This window comes from Suricata suricatta, chromosome 3 (assembly GCF_006229205.1).
Source record: "Suricata suricatta isolate VVHF042 chromosome 3, meerkat_22Aug2017_6uvM2_HiC, whole genome shotgun sequence".
NCBI classification, from domain to species: Eukaryota; Metazoa; Chordata; class Mammalia; order Carnivora; family Herpestidae; genus Suricata; species Suricata suricatta.
Window position 1 is genome coordinate 145,117,469 of NC_043702.1, and position 14,942 is coordinate 145,132,410.

At 36.4% G+C, this 14,942-nt stretch overlaps 1 protein-coding gene across 10 annotated transcripts in view; it reads left to right on the top strand.

Moving 5' to 3' along the window:
* Positions 1-14,942, top strand: part of PTPRC (protein tyrosine phosphatase receptor type C) — a 116,830-nt gene that overhangs the window by 89,664 nt on the left and 12,224 nt on the right. For all 10 annotated transcript variants that reach the window (XM_029935408.1, XM_029935410.1, XM_029935411.1 and 7 more), the window contains 10 exons: positions 3,202-3,310; positions 3,981-4,015; positions 6,476-6,582; positions 7,376-7,466; positions 7,555-7,631; positions 11,395-11,431; positions 11,528-11,625; positions 12,324-12,449; positions 14,313-14,470; positions 14,648-14,783. In XM_029935408.1, coding sequence (XP_029791268.1) covers positions 3,202-3,310; positions 3,981-4,015; positions 6,476-6,582; positions 7,376-7,466; positions 7,555-7,631; positions 11,395-11,431; positions 11,528-11,625; positions 12,324-12,449; positions 14,313-14,470; positions 14,648-14,783 — 974 coding nt within the window. The remainder of the gene's footprint in view (positions 1-3,201; positions 3,311-3,980; positions 4,016-6,475; positions 6,583-7,375; positions 7,467-7,554; positions 7,632-11,394; positions 11,432-11,527; positions 11,626-12,323; positions 12,450-14,312; positions 14,471-14,647; positions 14,784-14,942) is intronic.

The window sequence follows — 14,942 nt, forward strand, 5'->3', positions numbered from 1 at the left end:
TAAAATTTATTTCTTACCCTACACCAATTGGTAGGCGTCGGTATGCATGTAGGTGGTGGGGTTCTGTTGTACATATTTTTTCAAAACTACTCCAGGCTGACTGACATAGGGTTTCTATTTTTCATATATGGCTTCTAGTTTTGTGATGGCTGCCAACATCTATCCAGAAATCTGGAGAAGAGAGCATGTAGCATCTCTCCAGAGGGTTTAAACACTAAGCCTGGAAGTAGCATACCTCACTGCTACCTTTATCTCAGTCACATGGCTACATGGAACAGCAGGTAAAGCTGAATCAGAAGGAAAAGAAAATTGGTGCATTCAGCATTAGCTAATCTTTGCCACAAGAAAAAAAGGAGGGCTGGTTAAATACCCAGAATACACGGTCTTCTCAGTCTTGCCAACCTGCTTCAAATGCATTATTCCTGTATAGTTTTAAAAACATGATTTAGGGGGCATCTGGGTGGCTCAGTCGGTTAAGCGTCCATCTTTGGCTCAGGTCATGATCTCACACTTTTTGAGTTCAAGCTCCGTGTCCGGCTCTGTGCTGACAGCTCAAAGCCTGGAGCCTGCTTCAGATTCTGTGTCTCCCTGTCTTTCTGCACCTCCCCTGCTTGTACTCTTTCTGTCTCTCAAAAGTAAATAAAAGTTTAGAAAAAATTTAAAAACATGATTTAGGATTGCTGAATTTCAATTTCTTCATCTAAAATAGTAAGAACATCAATTCCTTTTTTAACTACATTAGCCATATAGCAAACCATAATAGCAATATTTAACACTGGTGTACCACTCCACATCCCACTGATGTCCATCTACAATGTAAATTCACTATCAATCATTATTATCACTCTTGAAATTATTCTTGAATCCTCTGATACCATCAACCACCCAACATCCAGATCCAATAGCTCTTTTCCCTCTCCTGCATCATTATCTCCGTTCTGTGCTAGGTAAGCCTAATCAGTATGCAATTGTTAAAAACAAACAGCAACCACATTATTTCTTTTGACACTATTTCCTATTCAACCACCACTGTATTTCATCTCCACGCCCCCAACCTACCAACCATAAAGCTCTATGAGAGAGATTTGTATTTTGACTGTCTCTGGTTCTTCTGCCATTTCCTTGTGGGCCTGCCAATCCACTGAAACTGCTCTTGTCAAATTCAACAATGCCCTCTCTGACACAACATCAAAAGGTCAATTCTCAGTCCTCATTGAATTTTACTTAGCAGCATTCATCATACTTGATTACCCCGTCCTCCTTGAAATACTTCCTTTTAAACCTGCTTCCTGGACACACTCTTGGTTTTCTTCCTATTTCACTTGTTGGTCTCCTTTCCTGGTTCTATTTTTCCACTCCAACCTCTTAATATTGGGGTGTCTGAGTACTTAGTCTTGGTATTTCTTTGCTTTCTATCTAATTTTAGTTTCCTGGTGAATTATTTAATCTTATAGCTTTAAATAACAGCTCCATGATTAAGATACTCAAATTTATGTCCAGTCCCACACCCTTTCTTGCAAGATTTATGGTACAAGAGTTCCAGATTTACGTGTCCAGCTTCCTATTTGGCATCTCAACTTGGATGTCTAATTATTTTTTCAAACTCACAAATCCAAAAGTGAGCTCCTGTTCTCTACTGCGCCCACAGTCTTCCTGATGTCCACTAATTACAACTTCATGTGACTATTTCTCATCATTCTAGAGCTACCAACCTGATTTGAACTATTGTCATATTTTGCCTGGATTACGGTATTCTCAACAAGTAATCTTAAAAACTAAAATACGTTGTCAGAGTATATTACTTCTCTGCTAAAAATCCTGCAGGTGCTGCCTGTTTAATGATACATTAAAAAACTAATGTATCATTAAAATGGTTTCAAGTCCCTACAAATCTGGCCCTAACCTCTTCCCTCTCCCCGTAATACTCTTAGGTGGCAACTCTGGCTACACACCCTTCGCTGGCTCCACTCCAGCCACACACACATTCTTGCTTTTCCTTGGACATGATGGGCATGCTCCTACCTTTGGGCTCTTGCCCTACCCTTCCTCTGCCTCAAACATGCAGCCTCCAGATATCTGCTTAGCTCACTCTTTTGTCTGCTCACAGTCTTTATCATCTTCTCACCAATTTTACCATTTGCTTATTTACTATGTGCGTTGTTGAGTGTCTTCATGTCAGACGGTCAGTTTCATGAGGACAGGGATCCTTGTTTCATTCTTGAAGATGAGGACAGGGATCCTTGTTTCATTCTTGAAGATATCTTAAGTCACTAAATCAGTTTTTGGCAATGAGACTCAAAACCATTTTTTTTTGACTAGTAAGTAATTAGTCCTTATATATCCAAGACACTATGCCAAATGTTTACTGTAAATCAACTCATTTAACCTCATTTTTGGAATTACAGAATGGAGTCACAAAAATAATGAAGATTCTAGCCAAGGCTCCACTTAGGATTGGTAGAACTAGGATTTAGAGCCTAAGAAGTCTAGCTCCAGAAGTGAGGCCCTGATTTCACTGCATTCCTTTCTGCCCTTTGTACATGAAAAGTAAGAGCTATTAATACAGGGCAAAGGACATTTCCAGTATGTTGTCTTTTCTCTGCCCTTTCTCCAGGAAAGGCTGTGGTTTTACATTAAACTTTGGTGAACATTTACATGAGGATAAGAAATTCTAATGGTAGAATGAAACAATTTTGTCCCTTGGTTAACTGATTTTATACCTCAATGAGTAGGTAAGAAAGTTTATTTGTGTGGGACAGAAGCCTTTCTGATCTTTTCAGGAGGCTATCCACTTATGCACATAAAGTTAAGCCATATGAGTTTCTCTCTGAGATTTATAATAACTAGATTCCCTCCCTAATCCCTTCAAAATGGAGTGAATGAAAGAAGAGAGTAAGTCTAAATGATAGTATCACATAAAAGAATAGGCTTTTTTTTTTGTGGAAGGAAGGAGAGTTTCTCTTCTGTACTTTATTTGCTTTCTTAAAAATATAAGATGTTTTTATTTGTTTTGAATAATACAGGCAAAATACATGATATCAGGAATTTATTGTGTTTGGTCTCATTCTAAAAATTTAATTTTTTGAAAGCTCAAAAGACATGAACATATTTGAAATCAAAGTACCATAAAGGTGATTATTCAAAGAACTCAGCAAAGTATTTGACATAATAATCTCTCTTCATGTGTTGTTTTGTATCTAGATAATTCTAAAGCACTGATTGGATTTCTGGTATTTCTGATCATTGTGACATTCATAGCCCTGCTTTTTGTTCTCTACAAAATCTATGACCTGCGCAACAAAAGGTCCTGGTAAGAGTTGATTTCAAAATGACAAATAATAGTAATAATGATGAAAACACCTGCCTATGAAGCAAGTTTAGAATGAGTTAAGTAACGAGTAAGTAGCATGAAGTCCAGTTCATCAGGGAACTTTTGATCAAAAACTTCACGAGGTCTTGTTGCTTTGTAGTAAATAGTAATATTTTCTACACTAATTAATACAGTTACAGATTTTTAAAAATAATAATAGAAAAGAATGAGTATTTATTCTTTTTGTTCAAAGTGGGTCAAAAGGATGTAGAAATGTTAGAGGCAAAAAGAAAGAAGTATCTAGGGAAGTATATGTATCTCTTTGGCCAGGAACAACTACATTTTATGCAAAACAAGAATTTTAAAATAAAATAATTAGTCATTTATTGAGTGTAGCAGAAAACCTTTGGTTGGTTTCTTCTTACCTTACTTTTTCTTTCTTCCCCCCATTCTCTTCAGTCACCTCTCCTCCCCTTCATTTCTTCCTCCTTCCCCTGCCCAGCTCCTTCCTTTTTTCCCTCCCTTCCTTCTCCTTTCTCCCCTCTTCCTCTCCTTTCTTCTCTCTTTATCTACCCTGCTTCCATTCAATACATTCATTAACTATAAATAGAATTCCAACTGAATTCTCTGTTTCTTAAGAAATACAGACTGGCATTTCTTATTTTCACAGCGATAGAGATGAAGAGCAGGAACTTGTTGAAAGGGGTAAGTAAACAAACATTTTACTGATGAATATCCTTCTCACATTTGAGTCTATTCATTTCAAGTAAGAATTCAACATTTTTTATCTACTCTAGACTTCCTCTGTTGATACAATAATGAAGCTTAAATTATCTATTTAGTCAATCAGTAAGTGCTATGAATGTCCCAGTGTATGCCAACTATGGTGCCAGCGCTGAATATGTGGCAGTGAGAGGCCGCAGACTCTGCTCTTAAAGGGTTGAAAATCTAATAGAGGAAGAGAGAAATATTGACAAATATGACAGCAATTTGGTAAATGCCGTAGTGGTTGAATGTGTATGTTTCTAGAGAAAGATAGAAGATAGAAGACTGAGTGGGAAAGGCAGGCATCTGAGTCATCTAATATTCTGGGGAGACATTAGGCCAACAAATGAGGGAGTGGGAGAGCAGATGAAAAGTCACATAGAGATAGAGATAGTAAGTGTGCTCAAGGCTCTGCAAGAGAGGGTGGTGGTCGTTTCCACAAAAGACTCATTTAAGGACATGACAAAAAATTGCAATTTGACTTAAGAGAGGAAAAGAAATTCCATTTTTTCCTCTTCTTTTTCAACTTTTGCAAGATTTCTTTCATTTTTCAATGTGATTTTTGATCCATTAAAGGGGATGGCGGTAAAGATTGACATTGTTTACAATAATAAAATGATTGTCTCCTCATATTCAAGACAGGAAAAATGTCAGAACTCTTCTCTCTTATTTTAACTTATCTGAAAGGTTTCCCTCTGCAAAAACTTTAGGATTGGTGCTTTGGAACTTCTCATTGACTTTATTTTCCATTCCAAAATCTATCAGTACTTGATATTGCATTATATATTTTATTTGTTTGTTAACTATCTTCCTCTGACTAGAATGTAAGCTAGGGATGCAAAAGTAGGAAGTTTTTTTTTTTTCTTTCTCTCATTTCTCTGCTCTATACCCAGTACCTATGTGAGCATATGGAATTCAATAAATGTCAATGAATGCATACATGAATGAGATGAAATGTTCTGAGGATTAGTTTGGATAGCCTGAGGGAAGAATGAAGAGCACAAGAGTAACAAGTATCTGAGCAGAAAAGGGGAATCAATTTCAAGGTGCCAAAGCAGACTAGGGAGTGTCAAAGAACACTTTTATCTCAAAGTTCATACTAATTGTCCATTGGCACACTTTAGAACTTACCCAAACCCTATAAAACCTCAAAAGGGGCCCTGAGTTCAGAAAAAATGAATACCAGAGATTCCCAGCAACACGAAGAAGTGACTGTACATTGCCAATTTGATAACTGTATTTGGATGAAAATTTCCGCAGACTATAAGATAAATGTGCAACTTTAACAGATACCTACTTTCATCATGTGATGGAAAACCTGACATGAATAGGAGAAACATATTTTTTACTGGGTGGGGGCAGTTTATATTCCCTTAATCTTTGGACACTGTTGCCTTTCAGGAGCCATACACAATTGTAGCACTTTATGGTTAATATGTATTTTTACTCCTTAGTAAGTTATAAAGCAAGCATAACATATAAAGTGTTTCATAACACTTATGAAGGAGGCATAACAAATGAACAGGACTCATTCATAGCTGAGTGTTAAGGGATTAGCAGATTAAGCTGACTCCTGAGTATAAGGATATTAATCCTATTCTCTTATATGTCTGTTTACAAAATTTTATGGTAACTTAAACATGGGAATAATAAAGGGAAAAATAACTATAATATAGATACATAAGTATGGTAATTGTTATATAACATTATGTATTCGAACTTTAGCATTTAGTCAATGAAACACTAATAAGAATATCAGATTTTTTTAAACAAGTAAAATTACATGCTCTGATTTGTATTTCAGAAGACTAATTTGCAGCAGTTTAAAAGACAAATCAGTATGGGGATAAACTAGAGACAAGAGAGGAGTTAGGAAGATGTAGTTACATGGATGTGGGGTCTGCCTGCACCTGACCATTGGCAGGAGGGATGGAAAGTACCCAGTTACCTACTGGATGTGGAGAGGGAGGGAGAAATATTGGATAACTGTGAAAGTTTCCATCTTAAATTAGTTTGTGAATGGTGATCTTGTTTACTGTGACTTGAAATACTAATGGAAAAATTATTTTTACTTTGGGCATTTTGACTTTGAGGTACATCTGGGATAACCATATGGAAAATCTGGGAGATAGTGTGAAAGGTTAATATAAATCCCAGAGAAGGTTGGAGCACAAGGTTTTGGAGACATAGGTGAATCTTTGTCTGTGACTAAGACTTTCCAGGTAGTATGTGTGAGAAAGGAAGAAGCAAAGAATTAGTCCAAAAATAAATTTAATTATAATTTAATAATATATATTATATAATTTATAAGTATATAAATTAAATATAAATTTAATGAAATTGTATGAACACTTGAAAGATGGACATTACCCTAGTCATGAATCCTTAATATGTTTAAAGATGATGAAAAACTGATGAATGTGGAGCCAATTCATGCAGATATTTTGTTGGAAACTTACAAGAGGAAGATTGCTGATGAAGGAAGACTGTTTCTGGCTGAATTTCAGGTGTGTGCTCCTCCTGATACACGATGAGAAATGTACTCAATTATTAGGACAATTCCAACTTAAATGTATGCTATAATGATTCATCTTTATAATTTATCCTATGTATTACTGCAACATAGTCAAAGCACCTATTATCAGAAGATATTTATAGACCAGAAGAGATACTCCTAGTCATGGAACTAGTAAATATTTCAAAATAATTCATTAGTGTATCATTACTAGTTATGAAGTTGTGTCACAAAACATATTTGGATGGTTTTGTACTTGTAGTCCAGGTAATTATCCAAGTATGGACTTTTAAGTGAATCCTTGTTTTTTAAAAATTTTAAACGTTTTATTTATTGTTGATACAGAGAGAGACAGAGCATGAGAGGGGGAGGGTCAGAGAGAAAAGGAGACACAGAACCAGAAGCAGGCTCAGGCTCTGAGCTAGCTGTCAGCACAGAGCCTGATGCGAGGCTCCAGACCACGAACATGAGATCTGACCTGAGCCGAAGTCGGAGGTTTAACCTACTGAGCCACCCAGGGGCCCCTTAAGTGAATTCTAAAGGGGTGGTTAATTATGAATTTGCTCTCACTTATAGCTTTTAGTCTCAAAGTAGCCCATTATTCATTTTAAGTGTTTTTTTGCATGATTCCTAATAATGCTAATTTCAATTACTCAATGCAACTTGTTCATCAGCCTAAAAGAAATATGTTCCACGATGTCTCATTTGCTTAAAATGGTAAGTGGCAAGAGGAAAATTATTTTTCCTGAATCTGCTGTGATCCAAAGGATCTTTATGTCTTTCAGAGCATTCCACGGGTATTCAACAAGTTTTCTATCAAGGATGCTCGAAAACCCTTTAACCAGAACAAAAATCGTTATGTTGACATCCTTCCTTGTAAGTACTCATTGAGAATTGGATTTCCATATATTTAGGCTACTTGATTATTCAATATTTCACATTTATATTTCTTTTCTTTGAACAGATGATTATAACCGTGTTGAACTCTCAGATATAAATGGAGATGCAGGGTCAAATTATATAAATGCCAGCTATATTGATGTGAGTAAAAATGCGTAACTGCCAATTATTTTAGGTCTTTGTAATTGTATCTATACATTTCATTCAGTTCTTTCTTTGCCATGGCAAAATTTAAGAAATATTATTAGAAATAGTTTGAAGTAAACTCCTAATTTCACTTACATAAACAACACAATCATTAATATCTGCAGGAATAGTTATTTGTTATTAATAGTAGGCATATTATAGAGTTTCTCTCTACCAAAAAATGATACTAATAATTAAAATACTTTGGTGCCTGGATATTAGACTAAATGATCTATATAAGTATTTCTCATAAGAGCCCCACATTGGCCATGACCATGTGCACCATGCTCACTGTAGAAGTGAGGACAGGGAGACTCTGGTTAATTTGTCATCCTTGCCCTTGTTCAAGTAGTAAAAGGTTGAGTTGGGATTGAAACCCAAGTCTGCCTGACTTCAAAGTGTTGTGCTTCAGTTACATAACATTGCATTTCAGCAGAGATATTCTTCATTGACCTGGATCATTTGTTCATCATATTTATCCAAAAGTAAATGTTGCATATGGTTGATTTATCCAAAATAACTTGAAATGTTATTTATTATATAATTGCTAAATAAGTAATGCATCACACAAATTTTTTAAAAAAAATTAGCAGTGTAAGAACAGAGAGAGACTGAAAACAAACTTTCTTTCCACCCAACCCACCATTCGCCCAATGCTCCCACTTACCACACAAAGTAACCTCTATATTGTTTCTTCCTGATCCAGCCAGAAACACCAACATTTGTTATTCCTTATCTGAGAATGTTAACATAATAATCACATTTTTTCTGTGCCATGATTTATAAACCTGTAAACTGATGTGCTATATATAAATGATGCAGTAAATATGCAGCATACACACACACACACACACACATATGTAATTACAATAATATCATTACAAGAACAAGGGTTGGCAAATCTTTTCTATAAGAGGCCAAGCAACACATATTGGGTTTTCCAGGACATACCATTTTTGTCACAACTACTTAGCTCTGAAGTTTAGTGGCCACAACTTCCATAGACAATACACAATGTGAATGCATTCCAAACTCTTTTATTTTTTAAATAAGATATAAGTTGTAGTTTGCTGATCCTGGACATAGAGCATTTCTACATCTTTTATACTGTATAAGTCATTCCTGGTATAGCTGTATTGTGATTTAGTTAATAAGTGCTTATATTAATGGACATTAAATGTGTTTTCTAATCTTCTGTTACAAACAATGGTTCAATGAAAAATTTTAACTCATTATTTTATGATGGGTTTTAGTATATCAGGATAAAATCCTGAAAGAAGAATATCTAGGTCAAAGAGAATATGCATTTGCATTTTTAAAAGATATTTCCAAATGATCTTCCACTGGAGTCATACTGATTTACATTACATCAGTAATATGTGAAGAATGCCAAAAGAGTAATTAACAAAAAAATTTTTTTGACAAATAGTAGACAAATTGTATATTATGCTATGAGGCAATTCACAAACATTTCTTAAAGAAAAAGAACTGAAACTGAGGTTTGTTTATTTCAATCTACCTGAATATATTGTTTTTAGTGGAATAGGTAAAAAGGGTCAAATCATACGTGTATATTTATTTACATGGTGTATTAGAACTGACATAGCAGAATGTCACAAACAGGATGGCTTAAAACAACATAAAGGTATTCTCTCAAAGTTCTGGAGACAAGAAGTCCAAACTCAACATGTCAGCAGAGACATGCTCCCTCTGAAGAGTCTGGGGGAAATCCCTCTTTGCCTCTCCTCGCTTCTAGTGGCTCTTGGCAATTCTTGGCCTTCCTAGGCTTGTGCCTGTAACACCCTCAAATGTGTTTCCATGATCATATGATCTTCCCTGTGTGATTTTTACATCCCTGTGTCTCCTTTCTTTTATAAAGACAACAGTCATTTGGGGCTTCTGGGTGTCTAGTCAGTTAAGCATCTGACTTCAGCTCAGGTCATGATCTCATGGTTTGTGGGTTCAAGCCCCACGTCAGGCTCTGTGCTAACAATTTAGAGCCTGGAACCTGCTTCAGATTCTATGTCTCTCTCTCCCTCTGCTCCTCCCCATCTCATTCTCTTTCTCTCTTTCTCTCTCTCAAATAAATTAAAAAAAAACTTTAATAAAAGATGCCAGTCATTAGATTTAGGGCCCAACGCCAGAGGGGTATAGTCTCATCTTCCACAAAGACCTTATTTTCAAATGAACTCACGTTCTGAGTCGATATGAATTTTTGAAAAATGCTATTCAATCCATTACACACAAATGAAAAAACATTTAAAAATATTTTTTACTTGGATCCTTTATGAAACATGCATCTTCAATATTTTTGCTAAAGAAACAGGTTGAGACTTTTTTCTTCTCAAATATTTTGTCCATAGAGACATCACTCCAACCTGTCCTAATGTCCTGCCTCCCATCAGCTTTGTTTGATACAGGACACATTTTGTATCCTTGCTTACTGTTGTCCTTGTAGGCTCTCTCCCAAGCAAGAAGGGACACGTGCTCATGGTATTCACAATGTGATTTCTTATTTTATTCTTTTTTAATATGATCCTCTAAAGGCTTGTTTATAATCAGAAACAACACAAATGTAAGGTCATAGTCTAAAGATAATTACTAGTACTGTGTCATAGTTGTTATCTTTATTTTAACCAATTCTGCAGGTGACTTCTCTAGGCTTTCACAATTAGCATTGATAAACTTTATTTTAGTATATAATGTTTCCTCCAAACATTGGTTTTAAAAGTAAGGTAATTGAGAGCTGATTTTATAAATCATCTCTGAGAAAAAACACATATTTTCTATTCATATATATGTAGGAATTATGGTATTGAATTTTACTTATTTGTCCCCATCAGAGCTAAGAGCTCCTGAAAAGTGTGTTGCAGCTTTTAGATAGGTACTTGACATATTGTAGCCCCTTAATAAATAAGTGTTGAATCAGTTAATGTGTAAATATTACTATGCCATGAGATAGAAGTTTCAAGAAGTTACTAATATTAATCCCGAATTCTTGTAGCCGATGTAACAATATTTCATCTAATGGGCAAAGGTTATCTCTCTGAAGAGCTTCTCTGATTGCTGAGGTATATTTAAGGAATATGAGATAATTTGGAAGAAATGAGCACAATCTCTTATTTGCCTCTATACTCCTTCCCTTGGTAATAGGAGTGGAGGAAGCAAACACTGTAGGTAATGAAATTAAAGTCACTCTTTCTCTTATCTACAATGGCAGAAAAGGAATCTAGGGAAATTGGTGGTCTATCCTGGTACTAGTTAAAAGGTAGATGTGTGGGGATAATCTTGAAATGATTTATTGAAAGAAATTGAGTAAAAATCCCAAAAGCAAATACAAGGCTTGTAAGAAGGTTTAAACTGTAACAGACAGTGCTCTAAGAATTGCCAGGACATAAAACATAAGAATGTCTGGATTAGTTTTGTAAATTGCTACACCTGCCTGCTGAGGATAAAGTCTAGTTTTCAAAATTGTTTTGGGTCTATAGCAAAGGCACATTAAGGCCATGAATATTGTTTGTAAGTGCTAACGTATTTGGCACAGCTTAAAGGCTGACCATGAGTTAATAAAATGTCCCTTATGATTTGAAAATGTCCAGAGAAATCCACAACCAAGAGATGGTGGTTCTAAATTAACTTCCTCTAACTCCTGATCTTGCACATGAATAAATAATTGAGTGTTCTGTAAATGATACACCTTTGTGCATTTTTTTAACAGGGCTTCAAGGAACCCAGGAAATACATTGCTGCACAAGGTAATTTATCTGATAGTCTAACATTCTTTTTGAAAATTGTTTCATAACACTTTTAGGAAGGTATTTCTTATCAGTTTGTGTTTATTTACTTCATAGGTCCCAGGGATGAAACTGTTGATGATTTCTGGAGGATGATCTGGGAACAGAAAGCCACAGTCATTGTCATGGTCACTCGATGTGAGGAAGGAAACAGGGTAAGATTCATAGGTTAAAAACAAGGGTTAGGAAAAGAGAGTTTTAAATCATATTACAGAACAAGAACAAAAACACATATATGTGCTGGATGACTAAACCAGACAGTTCTCTATTTTAATCAGTATGACACCTGATTTGAACTTTTTCTACATGTAGAAAAATTGTGTCCATATCGAAATATATGTATAAAGAAATACAATTTAAGCGTTTCTGCTGGACTTACATTTGACTCCTATTTCTTTGCACTATTGTTATAAGTTGAGTGCATTTCAGTGAAATGATGTCACAAGTATATGTAAATACTTGAAACAAAGCTGTGCTTGGGCAGATAGGTGGTAATTCATGGAACGGGACTTCGGGAAGGGTGAAAGCTTCCCTACCCTCCAGTCTGAAATTAACCGCATGCAACCACATCATTTCTGCTGACAACCGAGCACATCTCCTTTTAATATGCAGCTGAGCCTAGGAAGATCATCCTCTGGCTACTTAGTATGAAGGAAATCTTTCAGGACCATTAGTGGGAAATGGAATACATTTCAAGCATCATAGCTTAAGGCATATATGTAGTACTTAAAGGGGAATACATGAACATTTTGAGAATTTCAGGTGAATAATTTTTGTTTTGTTTTTTAAAGCATTTTAATAAATAAATTTGTTTCAATGAAAAGCAAAATGTATTAATATTTTTAAAATACAGAACAAGTGTGCAGAATACTGGCCTTCCATGGAAGAGGGCACTCGGGCTTTCGGAGACGTTGTTGTAAAGATGGTCGAGCACAAAAGATGTCCAGATTATATCATTCAGAAGTTGAACATTACAAATGTGAGTTTGTTTTATCACATCTTCTTTTTTTAATTTTCATATGGTTTGCCTAAAAATACAATTATGGAATTAAATGTGAGAAATTATATCTAAGAAAAATTATTATTAACAGCCTATAGGAGAAGGAGTTGAATTAGAACACAAGCCAACAAGGTCAAGTTAAATCACTGGTGAAAGCAGTATTTGTCCAAGTCATACCAAAGTATGATAATGCTCTGACTCTTGACATCTAAAGAAAAGAGCTCTTTAACTGTGTTGAATAAATGACTGAATTACCAAATTAATGATAAAATGGCTCTTATTCTCTATGGGTGTATTACCATTATGGAAAGAATATACAGATGGAACAACTAAACACCACTGCAAGAAATACAAAGTACTATGTAGGAGAGACAGAATGCTGTTTGGACAAAAAACAGCCAGTGGGGCCTTAAGTAATAGTTATAATAGAGGTCCCCACACATATTCTAGGATGCCGTTTTTATGAAAAATCCAGAATAGGCAGATTTTTTTTAAGTTTATTTATTTATTTAGAGGGACACATGCACATAGAGATGGAATAGGGAGGGACACAGAGAGAGAGAGAGAGAGAGAGAGAGAGGGAGAGAGAATCCCAAGCAGGTTTGCACTACCAGTGCAGAGCTTAATATGGGGCTCGAACCCACAAAGTGTGAGATCATGACCTGAGCCCAAATCAAGAGCCAGATTCTAAACCGACCAAGCCACCCAGGCATCCGCAGAATAGGCAAATGTATGGAGCCAGAAATCTGGTTACGATTGCTTGGAACTGAGAGAGGGAAGCAGGGAGAGGGATGACTGTAATCAGTAAGGGTTTCTTTTGGGAGTGGGTCATAAAAATGTCCTGTAATCAGATAATGGCAATGATTGTACAACTCTGGGAATATAATAAAAATTCCTGTACTTCAAATGAATGAATTTTATGGTATGTGAATATATCATGAAGCTGTTTAAAGATGCAAAAAGACCCCTCTCAAGTGTATATTTCTTCCAAGGCCTTCCAAGCTTCCCCTGGCATTACTACTATGGCCACAGAGGGCTGTAGAAAAGTGGTGCCACCACCAATAGTTCATGGTTAAATACATGATGGACTCAGGCATGAAACCTCCACCCCATCGGTACCTATGGGTCATATGTAGATCTGATTGCATTGATTAGTCTCGTTATTATTCTTAATTAACATAATTATTTCCCATCAGAAATTTACAACCACCCAACTCTTGTTGTTTCTTCTGTTATATAAATGTAGGTGGTTTTTCCTCATACCAGGTCAGAGAACTATGAATTACTCATCTTGTAGTGATTATCTTGAAGTTGGGACAAATATGAGCTGTAGTCTGGGGCTGATTTTCCTCAGTTGTCTCTCTACAGTCTGAGCTGACCTTTCTAATATAAGACGGCCTACGAAATATAACGTTAACCGAACAATTAATCAGACTTTCTTCACATGAAGAAAAATTGCTGGCCTACCAAATGGAAGTATTTCAAAGAACTGTGAGAATGGCCTTTACTTTATATCTTTTTCCACCCACCCACACTCCCATTTTTTGGTGTGTGTTTGTTTTTGGCATGGCCGCATGAAAGTTCCAGCAGTTTCCGCTAACTTACCATACCTTGCTTACCTTACTGGTAAGTTATCGCTTGCTGGTTACTGCATGCCACCTTTGCATGACATCTCAACTACTGGTTGTTAATTGGAAAGAAAAATGTAATAATGGCTGAAAACCTTGCATGAGGAATTTCTGACACCGGTCCCCCCATCCCACCCCCCCCACACACTTATTTATATCAGGTCATTTGCTTGGAAAAAAAATCATCTCAAAGAAAATATTATCTCTCACCTAGAAAAAAGAAAAAGCAGCCGGAAGAGATGTGACTCACATTCAGTTCACCAGCTGGCCCGACCACGGCGTGCCCGAGGATCCTCACCTGCTCCTCAAGCTGCGAAGGAGAGTGAACGCCTTCAGCAACTTCTTCAGTGGCCCCATTGTGGTGCACTGCAGGTGCGCGGAGGGCTCCCGCAGCGGGCGCCGGGGCTCTTCCAGTTCTTGAGCGGTTCAGGAACACCCTTCCCTTTGACAATTGCTGAAACTTTTGTTCTTTCCTCTGGTGCACCCTGTTGTCTTTTCATTTCCCTACCATGATCATGCCTTCACTTTGTCTGTTTGTTGTTTCGTCAGTGCTGGTGTTGGACGCACAGGGACTTACATTGGAATTGATGCCATGCTAGAAGGCCTGGAGGCAGAGAACAAAGTGGACGTTTATGGTTATGTCGTCAAGCTCAGGCGACAGAGGTGCCTGATGGTTCAAGTGGAGGTATGTGCTCAACGTCAATATCTGTTCTCCCTTTTTCTTTTTGACTGAAATCTTTTTGTGGTGGGAATAGGGATCTTACAAGCAATTCAAATTTTTCTCAACTCTAAACAGTGGGTGAAAACAGTTTTCATTTCATGAAAACTAAATCGTTTGATAAGC